The sequence below is a fragment of the Aptenodytes forsteri genome, unplaced genomic scaffold (assembly GCF_000699145.1).
Source record: "Aptenodytes forsteri isolate BGI_AS27 unplaced genomic scaffold, ASM69914v1 Scaffold132, whole genome shotgun sequence".
Classification (NCBI taxonomy): domain Eukaryota; kingdom Metazoa; phylum Chordata; class Aves; order Sphenisciformes; family Spheniscidae; genus Aptenodytes; species Aptenodytes forsteri.
The window spans coordinates 1,775,690-1,793,252 of NW_008795520.1; the positions used below are offsets into that span (position 1 = coordinate 1,775,690).

General features: G+C 40.9%; 2 protein-coding genes across 2 annotated transcripts; one reads left to right on the forward strand and one right to left on the reverse strand.

Moving 5' to 3' along the window:
* The first annotated feature begins 1,434 nt into the window (after positions 1 to 1,434).
* TBP (TATA-box binding protein) lies at positions 1,435 to 10,599 on the forward strand. The gene is made up of 7 exons (XM_009281766.1): positions 1,435 to 1,681; positions 2,332 to 2,663; positions 4,038 to 4,125; positions 6,179 to 6,270; positions 7,457 to 7,624; positions 7,932 to 8,026; positions 9,937 to 10,599. Exons 1-7 carry the CDS (start codon positions 1,628 to 1,630, stop codon positions 10,014 to 10,016), a joined length of 909 nt encoding a protein of 302 aa, XP_009280041.1. The 5' UTR covers positions 1,435 to 1,627; the 3' UTR covers positions 10,017 to 10,599.
* Positions 10,600 to 12,508: 1,909 nt separating this feature from the next.
* Positions 12,509 to 17,532, reverse strand: PDCD2 (programmed cell death 2). The gene is made up of 5 exons (XM_009281767.2): positions 17,468 to 17,532; positions 16,291 to 16,428; positions 15,148 to 15,263; positions 13,731 to 13,847; positions 12,509 to 12,987 (listed from the first exon to the last, which is right to left on the reverse strand). The coding sequence occupies exons 1-5, from the start codon at positions 17,496 to 17,498 to the stop codon at positions 12,826 to 12,828; spliced, it is 564 nt and encodes a 187-aa protein (XP_009280042.1). The 5' UTR covers positions 17,499 to 17,532; the 3' UTR covers positions 12,509 to 12,825.
* Between the last annotated feature and the right edge of the window lie 31 nt (positions 17,533 to 17,563).

A 17,563-nucleotide genomic window follows, 5' to 3' on the forward strand; every position in this document is an offset into this window, starting at 1 on the left:
CTGCCGTGTGTTAGGGGCGAGATCCAGAAAGGGGGCTCGGGGGGTGGGTCGGGGCCTTCTCCGGGGTGTCTCTTGCCTCCGGACTCTGCTGCCTCGACAAAAACGTTCCCCACCGTTTGTAGTGGAGATGCGAGCAAGCCACGGTTAGATGGTTACAAAATGGACCTCTGGGTAGGTGGTGTCCTAACTGCGGGTCCTGGCATGCCTGGTATCCACACTTCTTACTAAACAGCTGGGCTGCCTCCGGACTCTGCTGCCTCGACAAAAACGTTCCCCACCGTTTGTAGTGGAGATGCGAGCAAGCCACGGTTAGATGGTTACAAAATGGACCTCTGGGTAGGTGGTGTCCTAACTGCGGGTCCTGGCATGCCTGGTATCCAGACTTCTTACTAAACAGCTGGGCTGTCGAGGAGTTGACTTTGTTTCTTCTGGGGTAACGTTTAGGCTTCTAATTTACCCCTGTCTCCAGGTTGTAAAACCTGGATGCTCTGTTTGATACCTTCGGTGAGGGTGAAGATAATATTATCTTACGGTCAAGGGGGAAAAAAGCATGCCTTTTCAGCTGCAGTATAAATATTAATGTAATTCTGAGTTCTCATACCTTAAAAAAAAAAAAAAAAAGGCTGAATAGGGTTTCTTCAAATTTTGAGGTGGTCTACCTCTGGCCTAAAAATGACCTTGAGTATTTCTAGGCAATAGGTATCTAGTTAAGAAAGCTATAATGTAATGAAAAAACATTTGATATCAAGGTGTAATGTTTAAATTCTTTACTTGTGTTGTTTGTTTCCATAACACAGCAATAGAGTTTAACATAGTTAAAAAAATAATAAAAAACCATGCACACATTTCACTTGTGTACCTGAAATTGGCTTTCATGTATTTCTTTTTTTCTCATAAGGCGACTGTCACTGTTGTTTGAAATGTGTTAGTGCTTTATTTTATGGAAGTGGATGGAAGAGGGTTGCCTAGTTCTGATTTGACCAGCGATACTTTTCCCACAGAAGAAAAAATATTTTTGGAAGCCCAAGCCTTAAAATGGCCAGGAAGAGACTTACAAGCAATGTGTCAGTAAGCTTGCTTGTCGGTTAGTCGTCAGTGGAATTCAATTCTAAAAAAGTCAGTGCTTTTCCAGCTAAAGCACAGCTAGGCGTAGAATGAGCATTAACAGCTTGAGTTCTTTGTGCAGGAGGGTTCGGTTAGACAGAGGCCTGCTCATGTGAGTCAGGTTACCTGCCAGGGGCTTCAACAGAAGCACACCGCAAAGGTTCTATAGCGTGTGCCTGAAAAAGATTATTTTTATGGATTGTGCAGGTGTGTGTGAATGTTCTTATATATATTTGTACGTGGGTGTCTCTTACCTAACTCAGCAGCCGATAGGTTTGCTTTTTGTTTTGTGTTCAGGTATTATTCTCAAGATACTACTTTTTCTCTTTTCAGGCTTTGATTAGTGTTTTAGACTCATAACACACATTTCTCTGGAGCTGATGTTTTCCTAACACTTTCAGCTTGGCTTAAAAAGCTACTTCGCTGGAATGTTTTAAAGGGTTAAAAACCCTCTAGGATATGAAGTTAATTTAAATTAATTGAAGGAAATACTTCTGGCCTCACCAAAGAAATAACTGGAATCATGGATCAGAACAACAGCTTGCCACCCTACGCTCAAGGCTTAGCCTCCCCTCAGGTAAAAACAAATGATTTAATATGCAGCTGTGATCTGAATTTCTTTGTGAAAGTGTTTTCCGTTTCTTGCATGTAAGTTCAGGTTTTTTGTTTGCGGATCTGAAAAATTCTGCGAGGTATAGAAAAGTACTAGTATAAAGCAGAATTTTAAAACCATCAATTTGTATATCCAGCGGTATAAGAAGCATGCAGATACATGGGATTCCTTTAAGTTGAAACATGACTGACAAGTTGGAAATATTGATTTAATTTTGTTGATGGCCCTTTAAACTAACTTATGCGTAATGGGCTGTAGCTGTGCTATGAATGCATTTGGTACGATGGGCACAGTCTTTGTTCAAACAATTTCAAGTTAAATTGTGGGTCAAAGTTGAGACATGCTTGCGAGGTAGCGTGAGAAGCGTATCAGCATCACTAGCTGGACATGAACAATGCTAGAACTGACAGATCCCTGGAGGTAATATTTTATTCTGTAGAAGAACTGCATTTCCAAGGGCTTTCTGGTTTTGGCGAGTTACTGCTGTATGCCTCAGGTTTGATGCGATCAACTTACATTGATTTATTTTTAGACTCCTCCTGAAAACTTTTTCTCTTAAAAACAAAGTGGAATCAACAGGATCTGTGGTTTCTGTTTCATGCTTTCTTCTGTAGGGTGCAATGACTCCAGGAATTCCAATTTTTAGCCCGATGATGCCATATGGCACAGGACTGACACCACAGCCTGTCCAGAGCACCAACAGTCTGTCCATCCTAGAGGAACAGCAGCGGCAGCAGCAGCAGCAACAAGCAGCGCAGCAATCTACATCACAGCAAGCGACACAGGGAACATCTGGTCAAACCCCCCAGCTCTTCCACTCACAGACTCTTACCACAGCCCCTTTACCGGGAACTACACCTCTGTACCCCTCTCCGATGACTCCGATGACTCCAATAACTCCTGCAACACCGGCATCCGAGAGCTCTGGGATAGTGCCACAGCTGCAGTGAGTGTCCCACGTGTTAGTGCAGCACGTCCTTTCTCAGATAGCCCTTCAAAGAGTTAGGACCAAAGCTACATCAGGAATTGGGTACTGCATTTTGGTGGAGAGGGAGGTCCTGAGAATTTATGGGTCTCCTCTAGCGATATGAGTAATTTTTGCTTTTATTTTTAGCTTAGCTTTGTTCCTAAACCACTTAGTAATATAAACAGTTTCTTAGTGATTTGTCAACCATACATCTTTTAAGCATACCAGTGGAGGATGTTATATATGTCTTCATTTAGCACCGTTGTAACTTTTAACTCTGTGCACTTTAGGAGTTCATCATGCTTTAGCTATAAAGTAGTCTGGGTTGATAATCTGGTATTTCAAAATATGTATACCTTGAAACATATTCTCATTTGTAATTTACTGCATACTTGTGACCTGTTCGCAGAAAAGCAAATAGCTCCACTTTGCAAACAGTTCCACTCCACTGTGCGTAGAATTTTGTTAGCGAGGTATTAAAGCAGAATACAGGAACAATCACCGCTGAAAGGGAATTAGAAGGGTAGAGGGGAAGAAACTAGTTACTAGTCTAGGAGCTAGAGCTGAGTTGTACTTAATATTCCACGTTCCCTCTTCTAGTTCATGGCTACAGCTGAGTTTGTGGTGAGGGGAAAAAAAACCTAGAACTAGGTATAAAAGTATTTTCACCAAACTTTAGTTTTAAAGAGACTTCTACAGCAAATTAGGGAAGGCCCAACAAGAAATGGTTGGTAACGTAAATTTTGCACGGAAAGAGTAGTTCCTCGTATTTCTTTTTTTTTCCCTGTTGAGGACCTTTAGATTTCAGGGTTTTCCCAGAAAACACGTTTCCAAGGAAATGTTGCATCTAGGAACTTCTCTTAAACTTTCTAGAGACCTGCTTTCCTGTCGCCTGGCAATGGGTTTACCTCCTGGGTCATTCCCACTTAGTCCTGCACCTCTTCTTCCTCCTTGAAGGGCATACCAAGGAAAATTTCAGATGGTACTATTGCTACCTCATTTTCTCCTGTTTCCAGCAGCTTCCCTGATTGTGGTGGGGGCTCTCAGCATCAAGGATTTTTCCTGCCAAACTGAAATAGAGATTCTTCTCATGAGACACTTTTCATAATAGCTGGCGGATAAGGAGGAATCGGCAATCGTGCCTTAGGAGCTACTGCCCTACAAAAGGAGGTTCCTGAGCCAAAACACTGCTCAGTGCTCCTGTCAGTAGGAAAGATGTCATTCAAACTCACTTGGAGAAACAAATTTAAAAGTAAAACACAAAAACCAAAATTATTCAAGCATGGTTAAAAATGGGGAAGATGCATGAATTCTTTATTGTCTTTTTAATGTATTTCTCTGAACTATCTTCAGGAATATTGTGTCCACGGTGAATCTTGGTTGCAAACTTGACCTAAAAACAATTGCGCTTCGTGCCCGAAATGCTGAATATAATCCCAAGGTAAGAGAAATGTATTAGAGTTCTTCCTAGAACATATATGTCAAAGGCACAGGTTGTGGGTATAGTTTGCTGAAATAGATTGAAAAACCTTCCTACTATAGATGCAGTTTTATACTGTAGTTAAAAAAGAAATCTTTAATAAACTTAGAACATTCTGTCAAACTGGTAAAAAGCAGTTTTATACTGATGTAGCTGTGTTTTACACCAGGTTGTAATTTGGTAGATTTAGAAAGAACACAGCATATTTAGGAAGAACCTAACCAACAGTGTAATGCACTGGCACATTGTTTGTTGTGGAGCTGGCCTCTGCTACTATTCATATGGGCATGTTTGTTCGTAGTGCTCAGAAAGTTCCTTTTTCATATTACTGTGAAATGTCTGATGATGAAGTCTTGTTCCCTGTCTCCCAACAAAGAGAAAGGAAGGAAGAATTCAACTCCTGGGCTCCTGCCAGAGCCACAGTTGTTCTGTATACGCTGTGGCTTCCTCCACCTGGCTGCTCCCTTGGAATTATTGTGGTCGCAGCGCAGTCACTGGGTTTTTACAGTCTTGCTTCCCCTCTGAGCTCCATTCCTACACGTTGTCCCCCAGTACTCCCGCCACCTCCTTGCTCCCGATGGCTAGGTTCGGTGGAACAGCAAAATGAAATTAATTTTTTTTTTTTTGTTTCGACTTCTAAGTTGACTGCTGCTTCTAAATAGCAGTTTGTTAAACCGTGGATTTTTTTTTGTAGCTCAGGAAACTTTGAACAACAGCAGAGGACCTGGAGCATTGAATTGAGAAAATCATGTTGCTTCATTTTTCATTTGGGTGGCTCCTTTTGGAAATGTTATTTTTGCAACCACAGTAGTTGGACACTATTTCTAATAAAAGTTTAGATGTTGTGTAGTTGAATTGACTTGCCTTGGGAAGGCTTCAGTTTTCCTGGGGTGTGTGGGGTTTTTTTGTTGTTTTAATATTTGGGATTTTGCTACAGTTTACCTGAACTCTGCTCTCAAAGATTAAAGCACGCATGCAGGCATATGTGATAACTGTTACTGTAAGTTTATATCGGCGATGCTGTTACATAATGGCATGTGAGTAAGATATTAGCGCAGCAAAAATTTGAGCATGCCATGGTAACTCTTAAGGTAGGGGTAGGTGGCTGTGTAAAACTTGTAGGCTAGAAAAATCAATATGAAATGCTGTTTTCCACAGTGGAGAGAAAGAAGGGTTATGTAACACACTCCTGACTTTTCGTCAGTACATTCATCTATCAAAGAAAGATGCTGCTTGGTGTATTATTTAAGCCATAGTTTGACAAACATGCTGTTAGGTAACCCACGCTACCGCCTTGGTTATGTCAGCAGAACAGTTTATGGCACTGCATGGTGAGCTAGTCCAAGTTAAATATAACAGGCAAACAGGGGTTTGTGTGTGTGTATGCCCACATCAGTTTCCAGTATTTCTTGCTTCAAAGAGTTTAAGAATGTTTGGAAATGCAGGCAGAGGTGTTACAGTACTTAGAATAAAAAGCTAGAGCTGACCGGGCTGCTGTGTTCTACTGTGGTAGCTGAGGTGAGTTCTGTTTACACGGAACTTTGATCTCCAGCTGTTCTGTTTGCTGGTATTCTAACACTGTCCAGTTTTTTAAGACACGGAAACAAAACAGATCATAAAATATCTGCAGATAGGTAGTCTTCCATCCTGCTTATAACAGATCAAATTTCAAGACGTGGAGGGATTTTTTTAATTTATTTTTAAGATTGTCTCTTGCTCTGTTGCAAATGTTAGCATTATTTATATGTTGCATATACAGTAATGAGAGATGAGCTTAGTAAAATAGGAATGCAATGGTAAATATCCTTCCTGTCTGACTCTACCTCTCAGTGTGTGTGTTTGAAGCTACTTAAGATTTAAGCATTTCAAGTAAATTTTGCGTGATCCGTAAGTATGTTTGAACTTAGTACTTCTTTGCAATACAGTGTAAATTGCTACTTAGATTATGCAAATTTGATTTTAATGTAATGATTACAGTAATATATCACTTATAGTCTCAACGCTCACATTTCAGCGTTTTGCTGCTGTTATTATGAGAATAAGAGAGCCACGTACTACTGCACTTATATTCAGCTCTGGAAAAATGGTGTGCACAGGAGCAAAAAGGTATGTTTAGGCATTACAAGCAAACTAATTCAGGCTGTCTTTTCTCTTGTACCATGATGCTTTAGGAGTACTGTAGTTTGTATACAGTATTTGTATGTATACAGCAAAGTTGTACAGGTACAGCTAAGCTTGCTTCCCAGTTATTTCAAATAAGACTAACGTATGTTTCTTCACAAAATGTTTTTTCATGACTGAAAGGACTTCCCTATGAAAGGGCAAATGGTAGTTCTGTTTCCAAAGCTCTTTCATACAGTCTGATAAACTGGTTTGCAGAGGTTGTTATATTCACTTTTTTTAGCCTTGCAGTTAACTGGGGTTTTTTTTCTAATAATTAAAAATGTCAATGACTATGCACTGGAACTGCTTAAACTGTAGGGGCGGTGGCAGGGGAAGAGTGTTTTTATATTTGACTAGTTCCATTCATCACAGGCCAAGAGCTCCAAGTCTCCGGTCCCTGTAGTCTGATCTGTTCTTAACACAATCATTGAAGCATAAGAATTGAAAACTAAACATAAGCTTAACTCCAGTGGGCAGGAGAGAAATTCTGCTCTGAAGAAGTCTGTTAGGAATCCAGAAGGAATAAGCTAATGAGCAGAGATGAATGAACAGAGCTGTACAGGAAACGCTTTCTTTGCTTGGCAACGCTTGAAGTTCCAAGTTGTCTACTCTGTGTTAGGAGCAACCAGATCCTCAGCTGTTTACAAAACTGAAGCCAACTGAGTTCTGCAGCAGCATGTAAGGCCGTGCAGCTCCGTCAAACCCAGGTTTCAGTGCCTGGGCTGAATCCATCAGAGGATTGGGAGTTTGAGAGAAATACGCATTTTCTAGCAGTAGTAGTTCAAAGTTGTTCTACACTGAAAACTTAAGTAACGGTTTTCATGTCTCATTAGAGGGACTCAGGTTGACATTTTAAGAGTGTGAAATATGTAGATTTATAATTTACTGTTTTCTGCCTCATGAACAGCGAATACAACATTAATGGTGTTCAGGATCCTAGTACCAAAATTAGCCGACAAACCAGTGCTAGTTGTTAATTTTGGTTGTAAAAATTTTGCATGTGACCTTCCCCTACCCCTCAACACAGACATTTTTTTTTTTTCCCAATTAAATATTCGCGGTTTAATGCTGTTTGCTTCAAGTAATACTTAACTAAGGAAATAATACGGATATCCTTTTCTCACTTCAGTGAGGAGCAATCCAGACTGGCAGCAAGGAAGTATGCAAGAGTTGTTCAGAAACTGGGTTTTCCTGCAAAATTCTTGGATTTTAAAATTCAGAACATGGTGGGCAGCTGTGATGTGAAATTTCCCATCAGATTAGAAGGATTGGTACTCACACACCAGCAGTTCAGCAGGTAAAAAAAGGCTTGCTTATGCTTCGTTCTTGCTCTATATTGACTAGCTTAGAGAGTGACATCTCTTTAGATTATTCCCTTGCACCAGAGGGAAACCTGCATCGTTGTTCCCATCGCTGCTCTGCCTCGGGTGTAACTGAGGTTGCCCAGTACGAACGCATCAAAGTGATCGATCTTCCCTGCTACTCTGCAAATTTCAGTGAGGCCTACATCTGCTCTGCCCATTCCTGCGGTCCTGCAGATGAAAGACTGGATGGAACATGTGTCTGCCAGCATGTTTAAACACTGTCACTCTCTTCTCTTACAGCTATGAGCCAGAACTGTTTCCTGGCTTAATCTACAGAATGATCAAGCCAAGAATTGTTCTCCTTATTTTTGTTTCTGGAAAAGTGGTTTTAACTGGTAAGTGAAGACAGTGTCTTACTCCAGTAGGTTAGATTTAGACTCTATTACAGAGAACACACAGTGATACCAGAGGTATGTAATTTGCTAGGTGCTTTCCTTTAGAGAAGACAGTACTGAGAGAGAACAGATAGTACAGTATGTGGATGAGAACGTGCAAAGCAAACCACACGTTTGGCTAAATCCATATAAGCAATGGTCACAAATCCTAATCAAATATGCAGGTGCCCAAAAAGCTGTAAGAGTGCAGGTAATGTTTCTGGCAAAATCTGAAAGTCTGTTTCTGTGTGCTGTGTGTGTGTGACTGAGCTAACTGTTCTTTGACATTTTTTTTTCAATTAAATATTCGCGGTTTAATGCTGTTTGCTTCAAGTAATACTTAACTAAGGAAATAATACGGATATCCTTTTCTCACTTCAGTGAGGAGCAATCCAGACTGGCAGCAAGGAAGTATGCAAGAGTTGTTCAGAAACTGGGTTTTCCTGCAAAATTCTTGGATTTTAAAATTCAGAACATGGTGGGCAGCTGTGATGTGAAATTTCCCATCAGATTAGAAGGATTGGTACTCACACACCAGCAGTTCAGCAGGTAAAAAAAGGCTTGCTTATGCTTCGTTCTTGCTCTATATTGACTAGCTTAGAGAGTGACATCTCTTTAGATTATTCCCTTGCACCAGAGGGAAACCTGCATCGTTGTTCCCATCGCTGCTCTGCCTCGGGTGTAACTGAGGTTGCCCAGTACGAACGCATCAAAGCGATCGATCTTCCCTGCTACTCTGCAAATTTCAGTGAGGCCTACATCTGCTCTGCCCATTCCTGCGGTCCTGCAGATGAAAGACTGGATGGAACATGTGTCTGCCAGCATGTTTAAACACTGTCACTCTCTTCTCTTACAGCTATGAGCCAGAACTGTTTCCTGGCTTAATCTACAGAATGATCAAGCCAAGAATTGTTCTCCTTATTTTTGTTTCTGGAAAAGTGGTTTTAACTGGTAAGTGAAGACAGTGTCTTACTCCAGTAGGTTAGATTTAGACTCTATTACAGAGAACACACAGTGATACCAGAGGTATGTAATTTGCTAGGTGCTTTCCTTTAGAGAAGACAGTACTGAGAGAGAACAGATAGTACAGTATGTGGATGAGAACGTGCAAAGCAAACCACACGTTTGGCTAAATCCATATAAGCAATGGTCACAAATCCTAATCAAATATGCAGGTGCCCAAAAAGCTGTAAGAGTGCAGGTAACGTTTCTGGCAAAATCTGAAAGTCTGTTTCTGTGTGCTGTGTGTGTGTGACTGAGCTAACTGTTCTTTGACAGCTTGGCTGCTGCCATTCTCCTTTGATACAGCAGCCAAAGCAGGGAAGATACCCGAGCTCTAGGACCTCCTCAACCTCAGGCACTCCACCTACACCCTTCCTTTTCCCCTCCTGCCGAGTCTTACTTACGAGAAAAAAACCCACAAGCCTCGTAGACGAAAGAAGGAGCGTGTCCCTGTAGTATGGCAAGTGGTGGGCCTCTGCAGCGGTCCCCATTGCCAGACCTTGCTCCCCAGATGTTCACGCTCTGGAAAAAAGCTCCACCAGTTAGGCCTTTCTGCAGAAACATCCTGTAGGGCTGTGCTTTGTAGCTGGGTCTCCTGCAGAAATTATGCACAAAAAAATCCCATTTGCAAGTATAGCATAAGCACAAAGATGCTAATGAAAGTTTTACCAGTTATCAGAATAAACAATGAGAAGGCTGGTAACGTATGCTCTGTATGAAAGGCGTATTTAAAAAAAAAATTGTAAAAATAGGTTTTTATGGATATGCATAGGTTTTATATAGAGTCACATTCAAATAAACATTCTAAAAGCTCAAATTAAGTATTTGACGAAAGCTACAAACTAACTTAATTCCCTCTCTTTTTCTAGGTGCTAAAGTACGAGCAGAAATCTATGAAGCATTTGAAAACATCTATCCTATTTTAAAGGGATTCAGAAAGACAACGTAACAGTTTCTACATCTTTCAGAGAAATCAGGGGTATATTTTAAAAGGTATTGCGTATGGCACAGCAGTAACAAGAGACGGACTTCCGGTGAAACTGCAACACCAGGAATTGGACTATTTCCCAGTCAGTGCCTACTTCCCTGATGCTCAAGGGGAACTGTATTATTATGTTTACTGAGTTACTGTGAGTTGCTTTACTGGGCTGTTCCTGGAGCAGTCCCTCCAAGTTTTATTTATGTTCTAGCTTTTAAATAGTTTTAATGCCAGTTCTATTACTAGAAAATGCATAAGTTGGTTTAAAAGACAAATGCAACTGTGTCACTCAGTGTATAAACCACTTAAATTGCCATGTATATATGTTTTAACTTTCTTCCGTAAGACCATGGTTTTTATAATTTTCAGAACTTAAGCTTTTAAATTTTTTCAATTTTAAATTTCTTCAGTGCCAGACACATTCCCTCTTTCCAGTATTAAGCAAGACAGAATAAATTTATTAATGAAAATGGCTCACTGTACATATATATATAATATATACCTTCCTTCTCTTTCCTCCTTCAGCTCCACATGTACAATAAACCCTGTTTATACAACTATGGGAACTGTCTTAATGAATTTTAAAATTACCCAGCTGGTAGAGTGAAATACATTGAAAACTTCTTTTTTAATTTAATCTGTATTTTTCAATAGCACATGCACTAGTGTAAGTAAGTGACTTGTCATTTTGAGAGAATCTAACAATGCTCTGGCTTGCTTACCAGCAGTCATATCCTTGGCAACACCTAGCGTGAATATTTCTAGCATGTTAAAGCAAAAGAGATGACTGGTTAAAGAAGTTTGTGTTCAAGTATGTGTTGGCTCGTGTTCAACAGATGAGATTTATGCAAGTCTTAAATAACTACACTTGACTGGATTGGAACAAAAGATCCCTGCTTAGCTTCTAGAATTTCTTTAAATTGCTACTTTTGTATTTTACCAACTATGACAGTCTCACTATATTAGTGTTCCTGTAAAACGTCAAAGCCCTTCCAACTAGAGTCAGTGTGTACATAATCTTCCCTCTGAACTGTGCTTGAAGATTAATGGGCTGAGAACTAAAAATAAACTTTTTTTTCCTCCAGTAAATTTCCAGTAATAGTAATCTCCTTTCTAGGACTTGCACGTTCTTTCAAACAGCTTTTATCTAAAACTAACCCCAGTGTAACCGCGGTCTATTTACTAAGTTGGTGTTTCATTCCAGGCAAAATGAAGTTTTGGCTGGCTTTGCTACTGCTCCGTTTGCAAATCCTAAGGGACCTTAATCCTTAGTCTTCTGTGCTCCCCCCATAGTGGCGTACACTGGTGTTTCTCCAGGCCTTTTAATAATTGGTTTCATGGATCTTATCAGAAAGCTGTTGTTTAATAACATAGTTTTGCCAGGGTAAGTTCAGGATACCCAAACACTGTATCATCGCCTTCAGTACCACACCACTCTGTGCTGTGAGCTAATGAACATTCCCATGTGTTCTTGAACATAACTGTAGACTGTCCATGCTTTTGTAGGACCCTGAACTATTACCAACTTACCTGCAAAAAAGCTTGGAGCCTTAAGTAACTGTGGGATGGTTTTCAATAAAATCGGTCAAGGTGTACTATAGTGACTTAAGATCCTGTTTGCTGTTCCATGACACGTACCAAGGCTTAAAACTACCCTTTGAGAAATTAGGTTCTGTGATGACCAAACAGCTTATATGTAAAGCATTCCCTCCCTGCTCATTTGAGTATTCCCAGCTTCTAAATTAATACAAAAAAAAAAACCCAACAGTGGGCCTAGGGCTTTCATAAAATCACCTTCAGAATCACTGGTAAGCAGACATGAACGGTTTGAGCAGGGTAAGGGAATATATGACTGAAAAATTCTACACTGAGACACAAAAAAAAACCCAAAAAGCCTTATCTTTTCTGCAAATGTAGCTATAGCCACAGGAGTAGTTAAGCAACTACCACAGTAAGTTTAGTGTTACAGTTTCACTGTTCTCTTGCCTCAGCTATATGGCGGTCAAATAGCAGAAGAATCCCTGCAGAGGGCACGTATTTTTAAACTTCACCGAAGATGGCAGACTTTTAAGGTACAATTCAGCTTGAAAATCTGCTATAGGCAGTAAGTAACAAGACAAACATATTCTGGTGTGGCTGGCTCTTGTTTAAACTGCTTCTGCAGCAGATAAACCATTTCTGCGCAGGCCTAACTCAGTTAATAGTTTTAAGTCAGATAAAACAATTTTTCTGCATTTTATCTTGAATAACCACTCAATCAGAACATGTAACAACTACCAAGTTAGATTCAGCATACCTTTTGAGAAAGAGAAGCGGATTTAAGTTCCACAGTGGAAGGCTACACAGTTTTGTCTTAGCTATGACTTCTGTACACCTCCTGAGCATAAGCACTCAAGTGATCTTACAGTAGTCTCCTTTTCTCTGTGAATGAATGTTAATTTTTGAGTAGCACAAAGAAAATCCTGACAGACAACAATCCAAGTTCTTGAAGTTCAGTCACCAACAAAAGATACTTTCACCAATCCAAAAATATTTCATCTTTATTTAAACATTCAGAATTGAGACTTGAAGTGAAATTCACTGAACAAATGTTGAAGTAAAAGCTCCTGTGGAGCACGAGAGAGGCTGTCAAGGTCTGCTTTCAGTAGTTTTACCACTGTTACCAGATACACAGTTATCAGTGACCAGTTCAATTACCTGTTTGCAAAGTGCAGAGATGCATTGAAACAAGGCAAGTACTCTTATTTAGATGACTCAAAACTTAGTAACTTGATGGAAGTTAAATATAGCCCGCAGAGAAGTCTTGTTTCCATATGAACTCTTCCAGGTATTCATTTCCCTCACCGCAGTTGTCAGCACAAGTGTACACCACCAGCGTTCCCCAGTCAACGCTCTCTCCGAGGCTGTCAACCTGAAGGTGGTTCAGGAGCTGTGGCATAATCTTCAAGGAAAAACAAGGGTTTAGAGGCAGCTCCTTACCTCTCCCTGCATCTCCTCCCAAAGAAGGGTCCTGCCTTCGTTTATGTTCTTACACCAAAATCCCATCAAAGCTACTAAGTAACACAACAGCTCAAATAAAATAAATTTGGAATTCCCCTAACAGTGTAGATGTACAGGGAATGAAAGGTATGGCCCTACTTATTTTATCTACAGAAGTTTTATTTGACTAAGCGTTGCCCGATTTGTAAGCCTCCTTCCATTTGAAATTACCTTCATAACTATGTTTTGTCTTTGCATAGCATTAAGTGTATTCACCGCACATATGCTTCTAGCATTCAAAATTCTACAGATGAATACTTCCAGCCAGACATATTTCCACTTCCCGTCGTAAGGACTTTTTTTTTTTTTTTTAAGCTTATTTCCCCTCCCGCATCGTAAGGTTTTTTTTTTTTTTTTTAATATACAACACCAGACTCCTATTACTTAAGCAATGGTTCCATATTCACAAGTGCACCATTTTATGGATGGTGCAAATTATCAGATAGGAACCTACCTACCTTCTGTATGTGAAAGTCTTAGAGGAAAAAGCAGTTACGATAGTAAATAAGGGCTCTGTACAATTTAGCACAGTTAGTCTGTAGCAACTTCAACCACCTTGCTCTAATTACAAGCCAAGAACTACACAATTTGAGCCTGTTAAGTCTGAACTACGTTACCTGTATTATCTTTAATGAATTTACATACCTGGAATTCAAAAATCCTTTTGGCACCACATAAACAATTTGGGATATCTTTTTCTTCAGGAATATTTTCACCTGATACCCAGATTGGGCCTTCTCCTCCTCTGCAGTATCTAATAATCTGAAACAGAGCAGAAGTTTAAGTTCTCAAGACCGTCTTTTCATCTCAGTATAAAATTGGTATTTCCTGACGTAGACAAAGCAGTAAGATGGCACAGAAAAAGGTCAGTTCCTTTAAGTAATACCCATGGCAAAGTCTTATCAGTTGCAAACACGGTATTCTAAATAAGACAGGTTCTTTGTATCAGTTTTCTTAACTGTATGAATCATGCAAGTATTCATACAGCATTTTTTCAATGATCCAGGGATAAATTGCTACAATTTGATTTCTCTAATTAAGGGACCCAGAAATGCTAGATCAGGCATTTTATAGCCTTGAGGTGGAGGAACAGCAGATTAACAGATCAGCAGACAGAAGCGTACAGAAAAGTCAGGAACGCAACCCAACTCTTTCCGTTTGCCGTTCTACATCTAAATGCAAGGGGACTGTCCTAATGTCCAAGGAGGAGGTATTTTCAGACATTCATATCCTTTGTTGTTCTGTTACTATCTAAATATTTATATAGCAAATCAGGCATTATCAACAAGAGGACTCTTACGTAGATCAGTCAGTATGGGGACGGTCAGAGAGGGAGGTGATGCACCTACCGCAAACAGAGGAGGGAAGAGACTCACAGTCTCCTACTTTCTGGACATGCACCCTCACCCCTCAACTACGAGGTAAAACATGGAGAGATTTTCTTCCTCCACCACTTTCACGGATTTAGGCCTGTGTTTCCTCTGAATGGAGCCAGGAAGCACGTTTCTGTTTGACAATGTGGTTTTTTTCAGCCTCTTGTGTTAGCAGGAAATAGCACGGCAGGAGATTTCTGTTTTAAATAGTTGAAATTTTAAAGCCATCGCTAATTTCTTCAACCTTAAAAAAAAGCCAAGCCAACCCCCCCATGCAGCTGGCGACTGTGACAGAGCTCCTCTCTGAAGTTTTGGTTCTGCTGAGAAGGAAAGCCAACAGGGCCAAAAGCTGGGGAAGACAGCGATGGTTCACCACCTCCTTTGGTTAGAACCGCTTCACAGGATGGCAGGTCCTCCCCCCACCATGTTGGCTTCAGCGCCCCTGTGCCTTCTCATCCTGACCAATTTCTGTTTGAGAGAGATGAACAGGTGCTAAATTCTTACTTCAGCATGAATCAAGTTCTGCACGTGAGGAAGATGAGGGTATGTTGGTTAAGGTGCGTGGAGGATGAGGAGGCATCCCCACCACCATTTCTAACTGTAGGTATGAAAGGCAGCGAAACATTTTGCAGGTGCAGCAGGACACTGTGCCAGAACCTGTAAGTTCTAAGGCTGCCCCATCTTCTGACCTGCTCTGGTTCGGCAGCTACTCGCTCTTTAAACGTTTGGAAGATCTTGTCTTCTTCAGTCTCATGCTTTGCCATTGCTTCCAATGTCTCTTCATCCAAGGATTGAAACGCTTCACCTAAGCAAGAAGAGAAACGCCAAAGGTTGCAGGCTAATGCAAGACAGCCAAAAATTAAAAACACTATTGTACCTGTAAGGGCATTTTGCTCTCAAGAATCATTCCCAGTGTAAATCACTAAGACTTTTTTTTTTTTTGGTGACATACTAAGATTCAGTCACACACAGATCCATTTACTAGTTTTAGTTGCATTTTAAACATAGGTGTCAGTAGTGGAACGCTGGAAAGGGAAGGAGTTAATCTACCAAAGTTTATGACTCCCAGCGGGTATCGCTGAGGCTGCTGAACCTTTAGAATGTGACATCTGGAAAAGGCCACCTGTGCCGTGCACGTGCCAGACTTCAGTTTCTAGCACTGAAGAGTGTATCTGTTACGCTCCCACATTCACATCAACGTGGGGCACGTATCGAGACAGCTTCAGACCACAGTAAGGGACAGCTGGGAACCCAGCAGCCTTCCCCTGTAATACCACAAGCTCTCCACCCTGGATGTGTGCGAAGCCCATGTGGTGAGCTGCACACGTATCGTGACTTTTTTGAGGAAGGGGGCTGCGCTTCAATTGCTTAATTCAAGGTCTATTAAAATAGCCTCAGAACAGCCTTTTCTTCTAGCACAGAGAAGGACATTTGTTAAGCATTTTCCGTAAATTAAGACAAATTGAACCAAGTCAAGCCGAGATCATCTAACTTAATCTCCTGACTCCAACAGTGTCCAGCAGCAGATGCTCAGGGCCCTGTTTTTCCTCACTTGAGTTGTTCCTTACTGGCGGGAAGCGCACAGGGACACGGTGTAACTCCCAGCTACCTGCAGCTTCACTGCAGCAACAGCCGCTTCAACAGCTCCTGGGGTTGGGGCTTAGTAAGTCTCTCCCCTAAAAGCAACTTCTATTACGGGATGTATACAAAAAACTTGCATCACAAATGACTGTAGATTTAGCCTTTTGTCCCTAGTAGTTAGTATTTTATATTTTAAAGAACGTAATGCAGGCTTCATTAGGAAGAATTACAGACAGCATCTTACTTCTTACCTGCACTGCCTGTAGCTCCGAGTTCCTCTTTTTCTTTGGGGTCCTTTGATGTATCTACAGCTCCTTGTTCATCATCGGGACCTACGCTGCTGTCAGCAGGAAATTCTGGTTCCTCGGGTTCTATCAGAATTTCATATTCTGGAAAAAGGAATTCGTTATGCTCTGGAGTTGCATCCGCTGAGTCATCTACAAAACAGAAAACAGACACCACTTCACAACGTCATCTCACGTTATGCATCCTTCTCCCCAAAAGCTACGCAGCAAACTACATGGCAAAAACACAGCACGAACACTGCATGAGCAAGAGCGATTTACATCACTGCTAGACCTGATTTAAAGATAAGGAAGATTTTATATTAAGGACAGTAGAAAACTACAATAGGTGATGCGTTGCTTTGAATCTCTGTAAATCTATGAGAGATGGAAGACAGACTAAACAGTGTCACCAAAACTTGCAGTTTGACAGCTCTGTGCACGTCTCATTCTGGCTAGCATATGCACACAAGCCAAGCGTGCATCAGGTGCTCTGAGGCCATGCCATTTTTTCTTATTTTTCCTTTGCATATTGCAAGTAGGCAAAGTTTCCACAAACGCATCAAGTATACCTTCCATAATGACGGTATTAATTACGCGCTAGTACGCTTCAGGTTTCCGCTGTTTCAATTAAACGTTTCAAATGTCTGACCCATAATTTGATTTGCACAAATCAACTTCTAACGTTCTGCTTATTTTCACTTCCTACAGTCAAAGTTTTTGGGACTAGCATCCCACAATGTATGACAGGAGATACATCACACACACTACGTTTCATCGCACCGATGTTAACGTGATACTTCTGAAGACTACTGAAAAAATACTTTAAATACTCTGTACTCGTCCCCTTAACAGCCAGCAAACAAACGAGCATATGAATGAGACAAAAGAGCAGGAGAGGGGACGGCTTAAGAAAAGGGTCTCTACAACAGCACACTCGTGGAAAGTACTGTTTTCATCTGCTGACCATCACAGTATCTCGTGAAGGCGTCACCTTTGCACGTTCCTTTACGATTTATGGATAAGCCATCTTAAAAGTAGCCTGCAAAGGGGAAAAATCGGTCTACATCCTTTCAGCTGTTTATGACATAAGGCGGACAGAAAGAGGTCTTTGAAAGAGACCAAAGGTACGCCTGAAACTTACGAGCCTTCCAGGAACAACAAAGATCCCACATTCTTATGTCCCTGAAGTAAATACCTAACAGGGGGAAAAAAGACGCGGGCTTCTCTCTTCTCTCCT